Source organism: Vanacampus margaritifer, chromosome 12, assembly GCF_051991255.1.
Source record: "Vanacampus margaritifer isolate UIUO_Vmar chromosome 12, RoL_Vmar_1.0, whole genome shotgun sequence".
NCBI classification, from domain to species: domain Eukaryota; kingdom Metazoa; phylum Chordata; class Actinopteri; order Syngnathiformes; family Syngnathidae; genus Vanacampus; species Vanacampus margaritifer.
In genome coordinates this window covers 526,431-545,599 of record NC_135443.1, presented here as the reverse complement: position 1 = coordinate 545,599, position 19,169 = coordinate 526,431, and the positions used below count along the sequence as shown (strand labels likewise).

The window sequence follows — 19,169 nt, the reverse complement described above, 5'->3', positions numbered from 1 at the left end:
AAAACTGTTTACCAAAAACAAAAACACTATAATTGTATGGAGAGAAAAGTGCATGTTTGTTCATGTGTCACTTTACAAATGTGATAACGATCGATAGTTATGAATTAACTTTAAAAAAAAAAAAACTCTTGCAATGTTCACTACCACCAGGTTGAATCTGTTGAAGTATTTTGTGTAACGAGAGCCTTCACGGACGAGTGTTAGTTGTTCTAACGTCCAAGTAGTTTTCTATTGACCTGCAGGGAGCAGCATAACAATCCGGCGCTTAGGTCTGCCGCGCGTTCCCTGAGACAGACGAAGAAGAAGCGGAAGAAGAAGAAGAAGAAGAAGAAGAAGAAGAAGAAGAAGAAGAAAAAGAAGAAGAAGCGGAAGCGCTCAGCTATGGCCTCGATGGACCCGACGCTGATGTCCACGTTGTCCGCGGCGGCTTCGTCCTACCACAATGTGGCCGATTTTTACCCCAGAAAGTTGGGGCCCAAACCCGACGTGGTTCCGTCCGGCGTGACCGAACGGAAGGTGGGCCCGCTGGACAAACCGGACATGGTGGCTGTGCACGTCATCAACGTCAGCGAACACGGTTTGTTATGCTAACAGGCTACATGCTAACTTCGCCGACTCCAGCTGGCTGCTGCTTTTTTAGCTTTTACGCTTGCTTTGCACTGAATGGCAACGTTGAACGTTGATTATGTGACGCGTTTCTTTTTAAGTTAGGATTTTTTTAAACGAAGAAAGTGACTACCGACGGTGTCCGGTCGCTTCATCGGGTACACAAGCTGATCAAATGAATGTGTGCGCGCGCTGCAGCGCCAATTGGCTGAACTTGAACGGTGTGGACGATGTCTTGCTCAAAGGCACCTCGGCAAGCAGACAAGCCTCTCTCCCTCAACTAGTTGACATTTTTTTTTGTCAGCAGTGGGACTTGAACCCGTGTCCTCCAACTTCCACAGAAACAGTATCAATAGATCATTTTAACAGTGTGGATGTGTTGCCGGCAACTCTCTTGCTAGCGCTATTTAGCCATGAATTGCGCAAAAGAACAACAAGTACAAATTCTGCGCCCGTGAATGTGAATTGGGTCGTGGAGTAGTGATTAAAAGGGGTCACCCCAAATTTGCAAGGTCATGGGTCTGAATCCTGCTCTGTACATTTTTTTTTAAATTTTTGACTACAAATTTTGAACAAGAGTCTACTGAGGGTTATCCTGGCCCCGCTGATAGCAGGCTGTCTTCAATGAAAAAAACAAAATGAAAACTTTGTGAAAAGACACAGAAGGGGTTGTAGCGAGGCAAGAACCACGCACACACCCAGCGCATGACTCAGTCTGGCGGTTGGCCAGTCAGAGACATTCACGGCAAAATACAGCATAGCCATATAAATATCCACTGCCTATTTTTAATAAGTGCTTCCTCCTGATTCCTTATGATGAAATTCATGTTGAGATTGTGTGTGTTTGTCCTCAGAGATGCCCCCGATGCACAAGAAGAAGCACGACGCGTACGTCCTGGTGAGTGTTTTTGTCATATTGCTCACATTTTGCATCACTTTTTAGGAAGCCCCCAAAAATCGGCACATAAACACGTCGTTGTCAAAGGGAGCAAGCCACTTTCAAGGCTTCACATCACATTGCAATTATTTGTGCAAATAACGGACCCGTGTGGGGCCCGGCCAATATTACCCATTTGTGAAAAAAAATGGAAATGGATCGAGTTTGGACGTAGGAAGATGCCAGCGATTCTGAGCCGTCTCGGATAACAACGTTGCGTGCACTTACCTTATTCCACACCAAAATTCGTTCTTATTCATCTGCCAATTATTATTATTATTTTATTTAAATTTTTCTGGAGAATTCCACACCAAAATTCTTTCTTTCTTTCTTCCAATTATTGTCATTCTACTCCTTGCAGCAATTCAAATCCTCCCAACGTCAAACCGTTGAGCTCCGCCAGGACATCTTGCGATCTTTTCTGATTACGTTCCCCAAATGTTTTCAATAAAATTCCCAAATTAGGAGAGTGTTTACATTTTCACCACCTTCCATCATTTTGGACCAATTTAAACCTTTGCAACTTCCGATCACAGTTCCACATTTTAGCATTGAAAGAAATGTGCAGAAGTTCAGTTCAGCCGTAAGGCTGTGCAATGAATCAAAATTCAATTACAATTTCAATGATCACACTCCACAATTACAAAATTGCCATCGTCGTTAACAAAAATAACAGATTATCAATACTCGTTTTTAGTTGTTTAAATGTATATATTTACACCTTTTTTGTTTCAAAATGACTAATAAATCTTGTTTGGTCTAAAATGAACTTGCACAATTATAGTGTTTTCAAAAACATTTATTTTTCAGTATTTAAAAAAGAAATGATTCCCAAATCAATGGTGATGAATATTGTCTTCATCATCGAGCAGCCGTCAGCTCCTCTTAGGTATTCTTTTGTCATTTTCACAAAAATGTTCATTCTTTTGGCGTCTTTCAAACTAAGACAAGATGGAGATGATGTCATGATGTTGGTTTTGGAGTCCGATCACTTCAACGTTAAAAAAAAAAATTCCGCTGTTCCCTAACACGCCTCTAGGTGGCGGTGTGGGACAAGTCATGCTTCCTGCTCGGCTTATCCTGCTCTTACAATATGAATGTACACAATGCAACATTTATCATGTCATCATGTCATGTTTACCTCCTGCAGGGAACAATTCATCCCTTCAGGAAGACACACAGGTCTTTCCCCGGAAAACTGTTGCAAGAATTCCAATTGGTCACGTCTGACAGACGGGTAAGTGTGTGTGTGTGTGTGTGTGTGTGTGCGTTCATGCGTGCGTATCAATAAGATAATAATGAACAGTGACGGCTGTTGTGTGTGTCTGGCGAATGTGGCAGCAAAGTCACGTGACTCGTATGATTGACAGCTGATTAAGAATCGCGTCAGCCTTTGTGCTCTCGTGCGTGTTTGACATTTTTGTCGCTTGATGTAAATCGTTGAAGGCGTCGTCAGAGTTGGAGTTTGAGATTCTCGGCCGAGCTGCTTGATGTAAAAGATTGAAAGGTGTCGGCGCTTTTGTTCATCTTCCGCTCACGTTTTTCTCACTGGATGGAAATATTGGAATATGGCTCGACTACAGTTTCACGTTGTTTTTTCTCCTTTGTTAAATTGTGCGTTTGAGATTCAGACCTATAGAATATTGTGTTCTCTTTGAGACAATATAAGCAACCAACCCACCCCCCACAAAAAAGAGAGACGCTCTTCTATAAGAGTGAAACCAGTACATGTACTCAATACATTGAATACGTAAACAAAAAAACCTCGACACATGATGATTCGCAGATGCGTCAAACTGCCGCAGTTTAGTGCAAAATGCTGGTGAGGAGGATTTGCTTGATGTCCGATTGGTTTTGGCTCAAGTATCGTGGCTGGTAACAAAAATCTTACATGATGCTAAAATATTCAAGATGATAGAACTAAGAAATGTCGTTTGAATGAAATCACTCAGGCGCAGTACATGCGCCAGACCAGAAGGTGGCGGCACAGTGTCACATTGCGATATGTTTTCTGCATGTGAAGAAGGGGGGGAGGGGGAGTGTTTGCTGGCAGCTTGCCACTCTGTTTGCCCACAAACATACGAACGTATACACACACCCACACGTGTGTGTGCGTGTGTGTGCGTGTGTGTGTGTGCGCGCGCGTGCGCGGGTGTCCGGCTAGTGCTGTCAGCAGACGCCTCAACGCTGTCATAACACGGCACACAGCGTAATTGTAGATTTCACAGCACAACAACATATGAAGCACACTCCATCTGACAGGCGCACACACACACACACGCACACACACACACTCTCTCCTTGTTTGTGGTACGTCTGACACAGAAAAGCACTCAGTGGTTGTGTTGCGTCTTGTCTTGACAATCTTGCGGTTTTTGAAGCGATTGTTTTTTTTTTTTGTGGCTTTTTATAGTATACGGGCAAGTTGAAATTTGGGCTTGCACACCTTCAGTGTAGTGCAACATTTTGCCACAAAATGGCGCCATTGAGCACTGAATTGTGCAAAGAAATGGAGTGGAATTAAAAGTTGGGCCCAACTGAATTATTTTTGTTTTTGTTAGGTGCATTCTGATATTTGGTAGGGAAAAAAATCCATGGATTAATTGGCTGATTCATTTTAAATATATGTATAATGTGTTTTTTTAGTGAGAGTTAGTAGAGTTTTTGTGTTTTCCAAGACTTTGTCCTTTCAGTATTTGTTGAACTTTGCAACCGAGAGGAATTTTCGAGTCCAAAGCTTGACATGAACTTTCAACATATGTTTTCAACATGCGTTCTAAATAAACCTTACTGACAAAACATGATTTCTTAATGACGCTGAAGTGCATTTGTGGTACTTTTCAGTGAGTTCACCTGAAACGGGAGTCCCACTTTGTTGTTTTGTTTTTGAAAAGTTCCCCAGAAGTTTTCCGTCAAGAAATGAAGCCGAGCCCAAATGTTGATCCTGGTTGCCCATCAGCGTCGTGGATTTCAGAACCCGTGTTGTGGGCTGTTGTGCATGTGCACTCGTTGCTGTCGGTGAGAAGCAGCAGAAGTTGAAAATTGCGCTCGGGAGCGACAGAACTTTGTTGTTGTTGTTGGAAACGTGAGCACAGCCACGTCATTGTCTGATCAATGAAATGGAGTCCAAGCGCCATCTTGTGGACAAACGGCACAAGTACATCATTCTGACGCTCAACAGCATTTACGGTTTCATTAGAAATTATGACGAGGCGGTATCGGCGTTTGATGGGCAGAACTCCTGCCCAATTGTGATTCTTTTGGAACGGGGTAACGGTACAATCAGCTTACCGATTAGCGTGCGCGTGTTTATGAAAGCATGGAACGTAAATGACACTTTTGTTTTGCGTGTTGCAGTCATGGAGGATCCTGCTGTTTGGGTTTCTCAACCTGCTGTGCACCGCCTGCCTGCTCATCTGGTGCAGCTCCACCAACAGCATGGGTACGCACACGCACGCACACACGCACACGCACAAGGTTAGGTATTGATTGACATGCAGACTGCTGCTCACTCACAACCTCTGATCTCATTTCCTGTGTGTGTGTTTTGTGTGTTTGTCAAAGTGCTGCTCAAGCAGAGTTGTTGTCGTTGCGTTGCTGAAACTCAAGCTGATGATGATCCTACAAAACCGTGTGTGTGTGTGTGTGTGTGTGTGTGTGTGTGTGTGTGTGTGTGTGTGTGTGTGTGAGAGATGCTAGTGATCCTGTATCAAATTGTGCAGTCACCAACAATATCATCTTTCAGTCTTTTACAAGACAGCAGCTTTTTGTCTGCAGATGTGAACACACACACACACACACACTAGCAAGTTAGCAGTTTAGGCACTTTTGTGTCAATCTTGTCCACGCTGACAAACAGCGACAGTTGCCTCTTTGTGTCACTTACACCTTCTCTGTGTGTGCGTGCGTGTGCGCCGTCTCTCACCTCTGTCTGTCCTCCAAACATTCCCTGACACGGACATCTCCCTCAACAAGAAGCGTCCGCACCCACTCTCACTTGACGGCGCACACGCACGTCAACACGCCAAACCTATGAGATGCGTGTTTACATGTACGTCCTGTTATTAGATTGCACAATTATGGCCAAAATGATTATCAACGTAATTATGGATCAACATTGTCATCATGTTTATTAATCACAATGATTCATCCTAATAGGGAAGATGTGTACTTTTGTTGCACTGCTTAAAAAACACTTAAACATAATTGATTATCATTTGAAGTACAAACATTTAAAAATGCATCATTTCGCCAGGAATTTCAAATGGAATGCGATGCACTTGTTTACTCACTCGCGATGTCAGCTTCATGAAGTCTTCATCATGCATGCGCCCCCTAGTGGTTGGCAGACTACTTATTGAGAAAGTGCTGGATGAGTTGCGCTGCAGAGCCCATATTTGAAATGTAAAAAAAGAAGTATTGGTGCTCGCTGAATTGTTTTCAAAATGTTTCAGTGAATTTGTGAACACTCGAACGTCCGGTTTCCTAATGTTAGTAAACAAGGTCGTCCATGTTGCAAGACCGCCGGAATGTTTGTGTTTATCCTGGCCTCATCCATCCATTAGCGTTTGTTTATTCTCATCTCATCGGCGTGCCGACGTGATCCGGCTTCGGTGGGTGCGTGCGTGTGTGTGTGTGTGCGCGCGCGTGTGTGTGTGTGTGTGTGCGCGCGCGTGCGCCCTCAGGCTTGCAGTGTTCCTGTGTGTCCGACCGCAGCTGGTGAAGCCTCCCGCGGGGCGATAGGCCCGCTCTTCGTTGTCTGGAGCCGAGTTCACGCAGAGATGCGGTGAAGCCGCGTTTAGTGCACGGGATGACGTCCGCACGGCCGTGACAGAGAGACGCCATCCGGAAACTGTGCCATAGCGGGATAACCCTTCCCTTCACGCACGCACGCACGCACGCACGCACTCTCTGGTCGATGTCAAGGGGAAGCCAAATTCATCATCTGGTTTCGGGCTGCAGCGTATATTTAACAAATATTGCAATCATGGCGCATCACAAAGTCGTGCGATCAATTCACATGCAATTGTTTGCTTTGATCTGACTTTGACAAATCACATTCAACCTTCGACGCGCATCCAACAGGAGAACAGCATCGTTAACACGAAATACCTTCATTTGCTTCTTTTTCCACATGAAAAAAATATTTGTTTTATTAAAAATGTAATTTCTTATCAACAGTAAACGCCAGGAAGAAAAAAAAATCAATAACCCCAAATCAATTTGTATTGGATGATATTTGCGACTTGTCACTTGCCATGACGATGAATGCGCGTTTGTTCAACAAGCTCCGCCCCCACCAAAGCACGGTGTGCACTTTTGCCATCGCGATCGAGTTTCATCGATTTGATATGGACGCGGGTTTAACGTGTCTCCACCAGCTGCCGCTGAAATCCCACCGCGGGGACACCAGACGCTAAATGGACGCGTGCTTATCGACGCCGCGCTCGCCACGTATGAGTTTGCTTCTGATCGGAACGCCGCCACGCCAAGCGCCGTCATCGAGTGTGTGCAAGTGTTTTGTGAACGGCCAACCTGATGTCAAATCTACTTTCGCAGTAAAACGCCGATGATTAGCGACGTGCCGGCTGAGCGCAATCGTGCCGGCGGGTCGCTGGGGTGTGAGCACTTAATCAACTGTTCGATGGAAGCTTTTACTTTACATCTGCAAAGTACACCAGCCTGTTTGTGTGTGATCTCAGTTTACTGTTTACCGGAACCCGTGACACTAAGCACTTATTGGCTGCGGTTAGCACATCCGTCTCCTCGTCCTTCAGTGTGTGCGTGCGTGCGTGCGTGTGTGTGAGATGGCGTCTCGTGTGCACACGTCATTAAATATTTATCCCACCGCTCATATTTCTCCACATCATCCATCCATCCTTCTTCTTCCTTCCCGTCTTCTTGATTGTTTTCCATCCAGCACTTGTTTTCTCAGTTCTTCTTTTTTACTCATCTTTTGACTTCTTTGGTTTGCTTAGCAACCGTGTGTGTGTGTGTGTGTGTGTGTGTGTGTGTGTGTGTGTGTGTGTGTGTGTGTGTGCGCATTGTATTGTCCTCTGGGTGTCACTGCAGGTCTATCTAACTGTCTGTCTGTCGCGCCGCCGACCTGTCTGTCTGTCTGGCCCCGTCACTGTGCCGTCTGCCTCCATCTGTCTCGCTCTTAAACTCACGTCGCTCTGTCGCTGCGTCTCATTCATCCGGCCAGCCGGCCCGTCCGTCCGTCCGTCCGTCCGTCCCGTCGGTGAGTGATTGAGTGGGTCTCAGTGGGTCTCGCTCTGTCAGGATTACGCATCGTCAGGTTGGCCAACACGGACGTCGGCGCTGGGGAAACAAAATGTTCCTCTCGGCACAAAGCCGCCCTAATCTGCTCGCCTCATCCCAACACGCTGCGTCCGATTACCGCGCAGACAGACAGGCGGACAGACAGACAAGTAGACAGACAGACAGACAGACAGTAAATGAAAACACTGCGATCCTCTTTTACATATCTCAAGTCTGCGCTCAAAAGTCAAAGCAAACAAAGAAAAAAAGTCAGTGTAACGACGACTCTTATCTCGGTAAACTTGTAAGTCGAGTCACTCGTATCTCGAGTCGCCATTTTTGGGAGTCGTAGAAGATAATTTGCACACAAAAAATCACAAACCTGTTTTACGTTTCAGCTCTGACGGCCTTCACCTACCTGACCATCTTTGAGCTCTTCAGGTGAGCCTGATCATCATCATCATCATCATCATCATCATCACTTGTGTGCCGCCGCCAATTTTGTCTCTGCTTCTCTGACTCATGAAAAATGAAATTTGAGATGAATTAAAGAAGGTGGCGAGAACTTGACATGACCTCGCCGTCTCCCCAAACGTCCTTCTGGTCTTGTGTGTTGCAGTTTGTTGACGTGTCTGATCAGCTCGTGGGTGAGCATGAAGAAGCCCAGCCAGGTCTTCTCCTTCGGGTGAGTCGCCATCATCAAGTCAACGTGCGTGCGTTTGCGGCTGACACATGACCTCTGAACTTGAGCTGTGGGAAGGGGACGCTCAAGTAGAAATTGGGCCTCTTGATACAACACACACACACACATACATGATGTGTGTGTGTTTGGACATGTCATTAAATGCGAGTGCGATGTCAGTCTTGTGTACTGTAAGGACAGCAATCGCGTGTTGCGCAACATCTCCTTTTGTTGTGGTGTTTTCCCAACATGGATTAACGGTGGCAGTTGAGGGCGACACCTCCGCCCGCCAACATGGCGGCCATCGGGCCAGACTGCGGTCAATACACGTCTGACACATTCATCACATATAACCTATTAACCTGCAAGTGTTGCCTAATCGGCTCATTGTTTGGCTCAAAAGCTTTGCATGATTATGCGCGCGCACGCACGCACATGATGGAGAATGTTGGTCTTCAAATTCCGGCGGAATTCCGTTCCCGCGGCAGTGATTCAAATTTGTGCACAAATCTTGAGCGTGTCGTTGTAAAACTTCCCTCTATACATTTCACAGGTGAAACAATTATTCGACTAATCAACAACTAATCAATGATTAAATCGATAATTATGGTGATAATCATTCGATTGTACACCTTGTTTAATTTCAAATTGTCCAAATTTTAGATTTTTGGAGTCAGCCATGTCAGCTAACGCTAAGTGAGCTAACGCTAAGTGAGCTAACGCTAAGTGAGCTAATGCTAAGTGAGCTAACGCTAAGTGAGCTAACGCTAAGTGAGCTAATGCTAAGTCAGCTAATGCTAAGTCAGCTAACGCTAAGTCAGCTAACGCTAAGTCAGCTAACGCTAAGTCAGCTAACGCTAAGTGCTTTGATGTTGTATGTCAAGCAAGGAGGCCCTGAATGTAGCATGTCCTTAATATGTTGTGTCCGTGTGCTTGCGTTGAGGCTGTTGAGGCCCCGTCAGACAAAAGATGGAGGCACAGGTTACAAGGTCGCCAACAGCGGCTGCCCGTGTGTGTGTGTGTGTGTGTGTGTGTGTGTGTGTGTGTGTGTGTGTCAGTTTGTGTGTGTTTGTATGTCTTTATTTTTGTCATCCTGCTTTTGTGTTTCTCTCTCCACAAGTGTACATGGTTGTGTGTTTTTATTGGGTTTGCGTGTACATGGTTGCCAAGAGTCAGTGGGCGGGGCTTGTCACTGCTGTTGACCATGTGACCTGCTTGTGTTCAGATTTGACCGTCTGGAGGTTTTGGCCGTTTTTGCCTCCACTGTGCTGGTCCAGCTGGGAGCCTTGTTCATCCTCAAGGAGAGGTGTGTTCGCAGCGCGCACACACGCACACACACACACACGCACACGCACACACACACAGTGTAAGTATGATGAGATGTCGTTGGCAATGGTTTGAAGTCGCTCACACATCTTTGTTCTGTCTTCCTTGATTAAAATTTCAATTATTTTTTTATTTCCACAACACCACCAAACATTTGTCCAACTGTCTTCTTCCATTATTGCCCCCCCCCCCCTTCACCCCACTTTGGCACCCAAACAGAACAATTGGACCCCATCCTCAGTGCACACAACTGCTGTTTACTACAACTCGGCATACTTGACACACTTGAGTGGAGCTCGTTCAACTTTTCATGCTTGAAACAATATTGAGCTCTCTTCGGACGAGCTTCGTGACTGACGTTGAGCAAGTTGCAAGACTCGTTCTCGTCCTGAATTGACCGCCGCGTGCGCGCCGGCCCGAGACCCTGCATGCCGCTTGCGGTTTCCGCTTGAGAAAAATGGCTTGGCTACTTTGCAACACGTGGTCGCTTCCCATAGCAACAGCCCGACATGAAATAGTTAACCTGACCTTCACGTGACCCCCAAGCCCCTCCACTGCTCCCTTCAGTCTTAACTGCAGACACCGTGTAGTGTTCCCCGCTGGGTCTCTTTAAATTTGTCATCTTTCTTACTGGCTGGTTGGGCGGCCGCCAGCGGAGGCGGGACCTCGTTAGGTGTGGAATGAAAAGCAAACAGTTTGCTTAACTGAGTGGAGAAACTCAAGAGAATTGAGAAAACGTGCCCCCCCCCGTCAGGGGCCCAAGACATCCAAGTGCTTTTGTTTTGCGGTCGTGTGTCCACCTGTTGACACGCTGCCCCCTGCTGGTGCGGAGTCTGGAAGGTGACGCCTTAGCAGATGGTTCATCTTCTGGCCCAACAATGGAACGAACGGTCGCCAGCCCGTGTCAGGGCACGTTTGCGGGTCCGAGGGCCGACTGGAATCCGTTTCCAAACGATTTGTTTGCAACAGCTTTTTACAAAAGTCTCATTTCCACTGCGCAAAACACAAAGAAAAAAAGAGAACCTGACGTCACGATGCTGTTTTGCGTCAGGGCCGCCTCCATTACGGCCAGCGGAAGCGCATGCGGCGTACAGAACACGCTCGCGAGTCCACGTGCTTCACAGGCTAGATGACATCACGCATGTTGTCCCGAGGGACGTGTAGCAGATTCTTGAAGGCCGTCGGCGTCCACTCGTCTTCTGCACATTGTCGCGCTCGGCCAGCAATTGTGCCGGCAAGCTGAGCGTGGAGGAAGTGGACGTCCAGATGTGCGTGGGAAAACTCGCGTCACGGGGAACTGAATTGCGGTTTGTTTTTTCATCTCATTTTTTCAATTATAATACAAGTGTAAAATGTTTGAAAAAGTCTCTTTGAATCATATTGAAAACAAGTAAAGGCACATGCTGGTTTTTCCTACTTTTAATTCTTTGAATTTACGGCATTCTTCATTCATTGTCAATTCTTCTCTTAAATGGAATCTGACACTCGTGCAAATGTTGCTAGAATTCCAAATTTGTAGACTTGGGAGGTTCCGTCGCCGCAACTTTTCCTGACAACAGGACACTTTTCTGCTTCAAACATGCAACAGTAGATGACGTTCTCACCGACACGTACGCGTGTGCACGCGCACGTGCACGCGCACGTCTTTGTGGTGTCGATGCGCATTTGTCTTCATGTACTTCCTGTTTGTTCTCACCTTATCTGCTTGTATTTACGTCACGGCTCAATCACGCCAATTCGCACTTTCGCTCACTTGCCAACTCTCTCTCACGTACGTACGCACGCACACACACACGCACACACACACGCACACACACACACACACACACACGCACGCACACACAGCTACAAGTAAGCCATGGTGATACTGCCTTAAAATAAAATCACAAAAAAAAAAGATTTTAAAATGGCTGTCAAGTGACAATAAAATGTTTTTTGTTTTTTTGGACACACTTTACTTTGTGAAGTGCGTGTACTCATGGTTGACAATGAGGCGCTCTAAAGCAGCAATTCTCTTTGCTCTTCTGTGTGGTGACTTGTGTGCAAAGTCCTGGTCCACATGCTGCCCATTAATAATAATAAAAAAAAGGTTATTTGTCTCTTGTCTACACGATGTACGCACACTTGCGGAATACAACGAGGCACTCTAATGTGAAGGCAAATTGAGACGTGGCTCATTTTTTATTTTGTGGCGGTGATTTGACGTATGGCAGACCACCGAGTCTGTCGCTGGCCGCTGTATTTAGCCAGTTAGTCTTTGCACATTTTCAGCAGTTCTCTTCACACACGATTCATGGTTGGAGTGAAGTTGGTTCCGTGAGCATGCTCGTAACTCAAACCACTCGTACCAAAAATCATGAATGGTTTCCAGACGATCACATCTTTTGTGTGTGTGTGTGTGTGAGATGCTAGCAGCCCTTGTGTGATGCCTCTTTTGTGTTTTCTTCCAGCGTGGAGCGCTTCGTGGAGCAGCCGGAGGTCCACACGTGAGTTTTGCTTGCATTCGTGTCACACTTCCGCCACCTGATGTTTGGATTGTGTGGTAAAAGTGAGTTCAAGTGTTATTCCAAGGGATTAGCGTGGTCTGTCAATTGCGCGCGCTGATAAAAGTGCCCACTTGCCTCCACTAATCACACGGGACAATCCAGTTAGGAGGCTCAAACTCGGGCTCCAAACAATCACACGCACGCACGCACGCCAGTCGGAAGAGATTAGAGGGCATCAAGCGGGCAGGGACGAATGTTTGCGTCTCCGCTCGGACACCTGTCCGTCTCTCACAACGTCCAATCGCGTCGGCTTTGGGGGGAGGGGCTGTAATCTGGTCACAGGAGACGGGTTTTAGGCTCGCGGAGTTTTAGCGTCTCAAAGCCGTCACTAATCTTTTGCGGCGCGGCGAGCAACCGCAACAGTTGGGACGGCCCAGCAAGCCCATGGCAACTTTTGACGCGTTGCTGCGGTGATGTTGGCGAGCACGCGGCCGCTAACGACACGCCAAGCCACGCATGCGTACGTTTGTGTTCCCCCAAAATCTCAGCCGATGCTGGAATGAGTTGAGCTGGATCAGGCTTAAAGATGGAGGACACGCCCACCCTATCTGGGCCCTAAAACCCATTCAGAGTTTTTTTCAGATGAATGATTGCAAAGGCAGCAACATACGTGTGTGTTTTTTTTCTTTCTTTCCTTCTTCTTGGAAAAAGCACAACTCGTGCTGTTAAAACATTTACTCAATGATTAATCCCAAAAAATGCGACATTCCAATCACATTCATCTTGTATCGATTGCACTCTTAATTTTGACCGCAGATGATCCTTTGGCTGACTGCGGATGGTTACGTTAAAAATAACACAAGTTGCGTTTCAGCAATAAACATAACATGCATTCAATAAATGTTAGCGTATGACGTTGATGTCAAGCTACTGCGACATCGTGTTTTGTGTGTGCGTGCAGCGGCCGCCTGCTGGTGGGCACCTTCGTGGCGCTCTTCTTCAACCTGCTGACTCTCATGTCCGTACGCAACAAACCCTTCGCCTGCGTGTCCCAAGGTACGTCAACACTCAGCGTGTGTGCATGTGTGAGAGTGCATATTTAATAATAATAATAATAATAATAATAATCCTCAGCCTCACTAGGGAAGTGCAACCATTTTTGCGCTTGTTCTAGATTATGTTTATTGTGATGATGATGAAGTCAGACATCATGTCACAGAGGTTCAAAGGTCACAGCCTCCTCATATCGTCATTCTTGGAATAATCTTTTTAGACCTTTAGCTTAGCTTCATATGCTAACAGATTGCGTCCCTTACGGCCTTTCTCCTGCTTCCTCGGCTCCTTTTCTCACTTCCTGATCGGTTGTCAATTGTCTTGCCTGGTGACAACTTGAGCAACTTTGTTCACATCAGCACTTATTTTGTGCAGTTTTCTCCTTTTTCCTCAGAGGTGGCAACTTTAGAGTGCCTCGTTGTCAGCTGTGAGTGTGTCCACGTCACTTGGAGAAAGGTGGGAGAGCAAGGAAGGGACCGTTTTCTTGTTTTTTTTATTGAATTTTGGCAAGTCCAATTTCAAAGCCAGCGTGTGGACTGGAGCTTGATGCTGACAAGACGGCATTAGAGCGAGCGCCTCGTTGTCGCAGCAGGGAAAAGCCCCGCGACGAGACGACCCAGTGGGAGACATTCCAGACACTGGAGGCTTAAAACGAAATGTTTTGCTGGCTCAAACTTGTATTGCACTTTTGTGCAGACGCACGACAGATTGCAGCAGTTGCGATATTTCATTGACAGCTGGAGGCGTGGCTACGGCACCTTCAGCAGATGCCACCACAGCACAAACGGGCTCCAGTAACACGACTTTGATGCCTCGCTTAAAACAATTTTCTTTTTGTTATTGTTTAAATCTGGTATTCTTTTTTTTGTCTGTCTTGTGTTTGTGCAACATTTTTCTTTTCACTTGATAGCAACTTTTAAGATTCCTCGTCTCGTCTTTGCTCACCTTTTTTCCTCTCGCTCGTTCTCCGTGAAGTCACGATGAACATGTACTCGTGAATGAGGTCAGCGTGTGTATGCGCACTCGCATGTGTGTGTGTGCGCGTGTGTGTCTCAGCTGTCTACTGTTGCGTTGTGAACAGTCTCAACATCACTTAACATCTGACATTTTGGGATGGGAGGGGGATGAAAGCTCGCTCGCTCTCTCGCTCTCTCAGATGGAACGAGACTAAAAGTGTGTTATGCAACCATGTTCCAGACAGTGGGGATGTTTTGTGCCGGGGGGGTGTGGGGGGGGCGGTAGGTTGAGTGGGGCGAGGCTGGGCGAGCGAGCTGAAGGGACGCGCCAACACACGCTGGGCCGGCGCTCTCCGTGTTCACACACATCATAAATAAGTCACTCCATTCAAATGTTTGTTTGGACTTACTCATCCTGGCAAAACAAACACGGCCCCCCCCCGCGGCCCCCCGCGGCCCCCCACGTGCACTGCAGCTGCTCTGCGTTTGCATTTGTGCTCATCAATAAGCTTGCGTATCATCTCAATAAAGAAGAGAGATTTTTGACAGGACGAATTGTGGGTCGGCTGAAGGACGGCTGATTTCAACTACAAGGTCCGGATCGGTCTTGCCTTCACAGATGGGCCCAGTTCGAGTTCACTGAGTTCACGCGCCAACGACGTGAGGGGGCGGGGTCAATGTCACGTCACTTGCGCTTATAACGAAGAAAAAACAGTTTGTAACAATGATGAAAAGTTTCTGCACTTTTGAAAGTGTGACTTTTTTCAACCCGGAAAGCAGTGACGGGTCCGAGTGGTTCGGAGCCAGCGCGGGTCCAAAGGTGGCGGCGTGAAGATTGAAAAGATCTTTTTGTGTGTTTTGCAGCGGCCAGCAGCAGTTGGCTTCAGGAGCACGTGGCAGATCTGAGCAGAAGGTGAGCACGCGCGCGACTCGGATGTTGTCGTCCTCTTCCTCCTCCTCCTCTTCATCAGCCTCCTCCTCCTCTTCATCAGCCTCCTCCTCCTCTTCATCAGCCTCCTCCTCCTTTTTCTTCGTGCCACTTGAAGTTGCACTTGCCGTCGATCCCCCCTCACTTCATCTCTCGACATTTTGAGCTCCTTCTCTCTCACTGTATCCGTCTTTCATTGAATCGGTCGGCTATCGATCATCCATTTTGTTTGAGGAAATGAATTTGCGACTTGTTTGTTGTCATCGGCCTTCAGCAGGTCCAAGCCGTCTTCTCCTTCAACGTGTTCTTGTCGTCTTTCCTCGCGTCATCACGTTGTCCTCGCTAGCAGTATTAGCGCTTGTCGTGCCCCGCCGGTCAACCATGACACACACGCACGCACGCACACGCACACACCGAATGAGCAGTTGGTATGGCACAAGTGAGCCGTGATTGGCCGAGTGAGGCCAAGTGAACACAACTTTATGCGCGTGTGCGTGCGTGTGCGTGCGTGTGCGTGCGTGTGTTATGGGTCATGTGCTGCAGGCTTTGCAAAGGTCTGGCGACATATTTAAGCACAACACGGGTGTGAGGTGAAGGTCACGATTTATTATTGCGTGCGTGCGTGCGTGCGTGTCACTGTGCTGTACCGTCTGCCCGCACGATCACCTCGCCGGCGTCTGGCTTCCATAAAGCGCGTCGCCGTTCGTTGTGCTTGCGCGCGCGTCTTCTTTTAGCTTAGCAGTGGAAGCTCGTTTTGCGAACGTCTCCGTTGGGAACCGTTGGCTTAATAAATGAAATGATTTCAAAAATGACCATTCATGAGCACTTTTGCATGAAGGATCTGTAAAATAAATCCAAATCAACCACAAAAAAAGCGTCTTTTTAAAAAAACATTTTTTTAAGGAAGATTTGTGTGAAAGTCGCGCTTGTGCTTGAAATGTTTCTTCTCACAAAACTGCTCCTTTTTGCCGATTTTGATCAAACCAAGCCATGTGGGTTTACCAAAGAACACAACAAGCTAAAAAAAAGAAGAAAAGGTTTTTTTTCTGGTGAAAGAAGAGCATTTTTTTTTGCATTTTTGCTTATGCTCTTTTGTTTTGAAAGGTTTGATGTTTATTTTTGTGTCATAACGCAATATTCTTGAAAAGCAATAAGCTCATTTGCGGTGTGTGCGTGTGCTCATTGTTACTCTAAACGTGCGTTTGTGTTGCCGTTTGTGTTGCTGTTTGTGTAGTTTGTGCGGCGTGATTCCAGGTCTGAGCAGCGTGTTGCTGCCTCGCATGAACCCCTTCGTGCTGATCAACCTGGCGGGGGCGCTCTCGCTCTGCGTCACGTACATGCTCATCGAGATCAAGTAAGATGTCGCGTGTGTGTTTTGTGTCGACTTGCGCGTTGCTGACGTTTTTGTGTGTGTGCGCGCGTAGCGATTACAACAGCGTGGACACGGCGTCGGCGGTGGCCATCGCCCTCATGACCTTTGGCACCATGTATCCCATGAGCGTCTACAGCGGCAAAGTGCTGCTGCAGGTAACACATTAGCTCCTTGCTACATTGCCTCGCTCGCTTGCTTCCGGCGGATATGAAAAGTCTTCACAATTCTTGAGCAGAAAAAAGATGCTAATGTTGCTAACATGACTTGATTGGTATTAGTCATCCTTTTGTTGTTGAGTCAATCAAGACTTTGTGTGGTACTTGATCATGTGACTTGCTCCCTGCAGACCACGCCCTCTCACGTCATTGGTCAGCTAGACAAGCTGCTCCGAGAGGTCAGTCACAACCACACGCACACGCGGACCACGTCCATATGACTGGACTGTCGAAGCCGGGAGAAGTGACACCACTGGCGGCCATCTTGCGTTGCCGTTCACTAAGGCCGCCTACTTGAATACATTGATTTCTCTGCTGCGTTTTCACTTTATTTTCTATCTCTACAGTGAAATTAATTCCGTGTATGACGTAAAGTTGCAGCACTAAGTCTGGGAGAAGCACGACTTGTAAATTTCATTGATAAGAAAAAGACTTCATTTTCTCTTTGAAGGTCAGAAGCATCAAAGTAAAAAAGCCCATCAGGAAAAAAAATGTAAACCGAACATCAATGAGTCCCAATTGTAAACATTGAGATACTTTTAATACCGTGAACGGTCGATGCAAACGGTGAAGTTTGTTTTTTACGACTCAAAACGCGCACTCATAACTGTGGTGTCACGCAAGATGGCTGCCGTCTGGCATCAGCCGTGAAGGTCCAATTTGACGGTCCAGTCATGTACTGTAAGTCCACACACACGATGGATGAAGAGATTTGATTGGCTGACTGCTTGTCTTTGCGTCCAATCAGGTTTCGACACTTGACGGCGTGCTGGAAGTTCGAAACGAACATTTCTGGACGCTCGGATTCGGATCTCTGGTACCTTCTGATTTTTTTTGATTCTTTTTGTAGCAAAATGTTCCCGTCTTTTTAAAAATCCCTGTTGTTGTCCCTGTTGCTCGTTGTCATGGCAACAGCAGAGGAACCCAGCTGGGACACTTACGGGATGTCGCACAACAACATCTGTCGGGGAAAACATTTTATGCGCACCACACGTGCACGTTGACGTGCGGAGTGCAAATATTCCGCCAGCTGCTTCGTCAATGACCTGCAGGTGGCGCACTTTCCTGCGTGCGTGCGATGTTGGTGTGCACAAACTGTTGCTTGTTGGCCGACTACTAACAGAGCATCTGTCCAAACTCATTTGACCCCCGAGCGCTCGCCTCGTGCCCCCCGGGGACGGCGTGTGCGCGTCACTACGTGCCCGTGTGTGTGTTTGAGAGACAAAACAAAGGCTGGAAGCTTTTAGTTGAGTGGATTTGAAAACCGACATGTTTTTCTTCAAAGAAAACAAATATTGAAAGTGGAACAATTCCTTCGAGCTCAAAATGAGCGTGACGAGTGTTTTTCTACATGTAGGTTGGCTGGTTAGCATGACGTGGCTAACGTTGCGCTGCCGCTATGTTTCCAGGCGGGCTCCGCCCACGTGCGCATCCGGCGGGACGCCAACGAGCAGCTGGTGTTGGCGCACGTGACCAATCGTCTGCTGCCGCTGGTGTCCACGCTGACCGTGCAGATCTTCAAAGACGATTGGACGCGGCCCCTCCTCACCGGGGCGCTCTCGCCCTCGGCCGGCCCGCCTCCTGGCGCCGGCCCCGAAGCGTACGCCGGCCTTTCCTCTCTGCCTCCGGCGCCGCTGGAATGGGACCCGCTGACGTCGACGCCCTCCAAGCCCAGCAGCCCGCCGCCCGAGTTCGCCTTTGACACGCCAGGCCGCAACGCTCAGCCCGTGCTGCTTGCGGCGACCGCTCACAGGCACCAGCACCCCCACGGGCCTTACCGGGGCCTGGCCTACGCCGGGGCGCCGGGTTTAACGCGTCCCGCCGCCAGCGCCCCCCTGGGACTGGCCGGCAGGTACGGACTTGGAGGGGGCGACTACAGAACCTTGGGGAGCTCCGCCCACCACTACAGACATTACACCCCCAAGTGATTGGACCGACAGTACACGCCCTGACGGACCAATCAGAACTCTTGAGGAACTGTCACGTTCCACAGCAAAAGTTGGTTGTAAAGAATTTTTGGGGTATTTTCATGTTCATTTTGAAAACATTATCATTGTTGTCATAAACTGCCATTGATTTTGTAAGCACGAAACATTCCCTGCAAGAGGTAATAAACATTATTTAACGCTTTATTTGATTGACATTTCACGGCAATATTAGCAGATGCGTCCCTCAGTGTGGTCACAACCTGATTCGGTCCCGTCAAGATGGCGTCAGCGGTCGTGCGTCATCACATTCTGCTTCCCGATGTTCTCGTGTGCGTCGGACAAACGGATCGTCGTCACCTGATTCCACATCAAAAGGTGCTTTTGAAATGTCATCGCACGGTTTCGTGTCATATCACGGG

At 47.6% G+C, this 19,169-nt stretch overlaps 1 protein-coding gene across 1 annotated transcript; it reads left to right on the top strand.

Annotated features, from left to right (window-relative positions):
• Positions 1-282: 282 nt before the first annotated feature.
• Positions 283-18,952, top strand: slc30a6 (solute carrier family 30 member 6). The gene is made up of 15 exons (XM_077581971.1): positions 283-577; positions 1,461-1,504; positions 2,694-2,780; positions 4,901-4,985; positions 8,203-8,245; positions 8,424-8,489; positions 9,712-9,792; positions 12,263-12,298; positions 13,260-13,354; positions 15,172-15,220; positions 16,470-16,589; positions 16,660-16,762; positions 16,954-17,001; positions 17,571-17,639; positions 18,232-18,952. The coding sequence occupies exons 1-15, from the start codon at positions 382-384 to the stop codon at positions 18,748-18,750; spliced, it is 1,641 nt and encodes a 546-aa protein (XP_077438097.1). The 5' UTR covers positions 283-381; the 3' UTR covers positions 18,751-18,952.
• Positions 18,953-19,169: the final 217 nt, after the last annotated feature.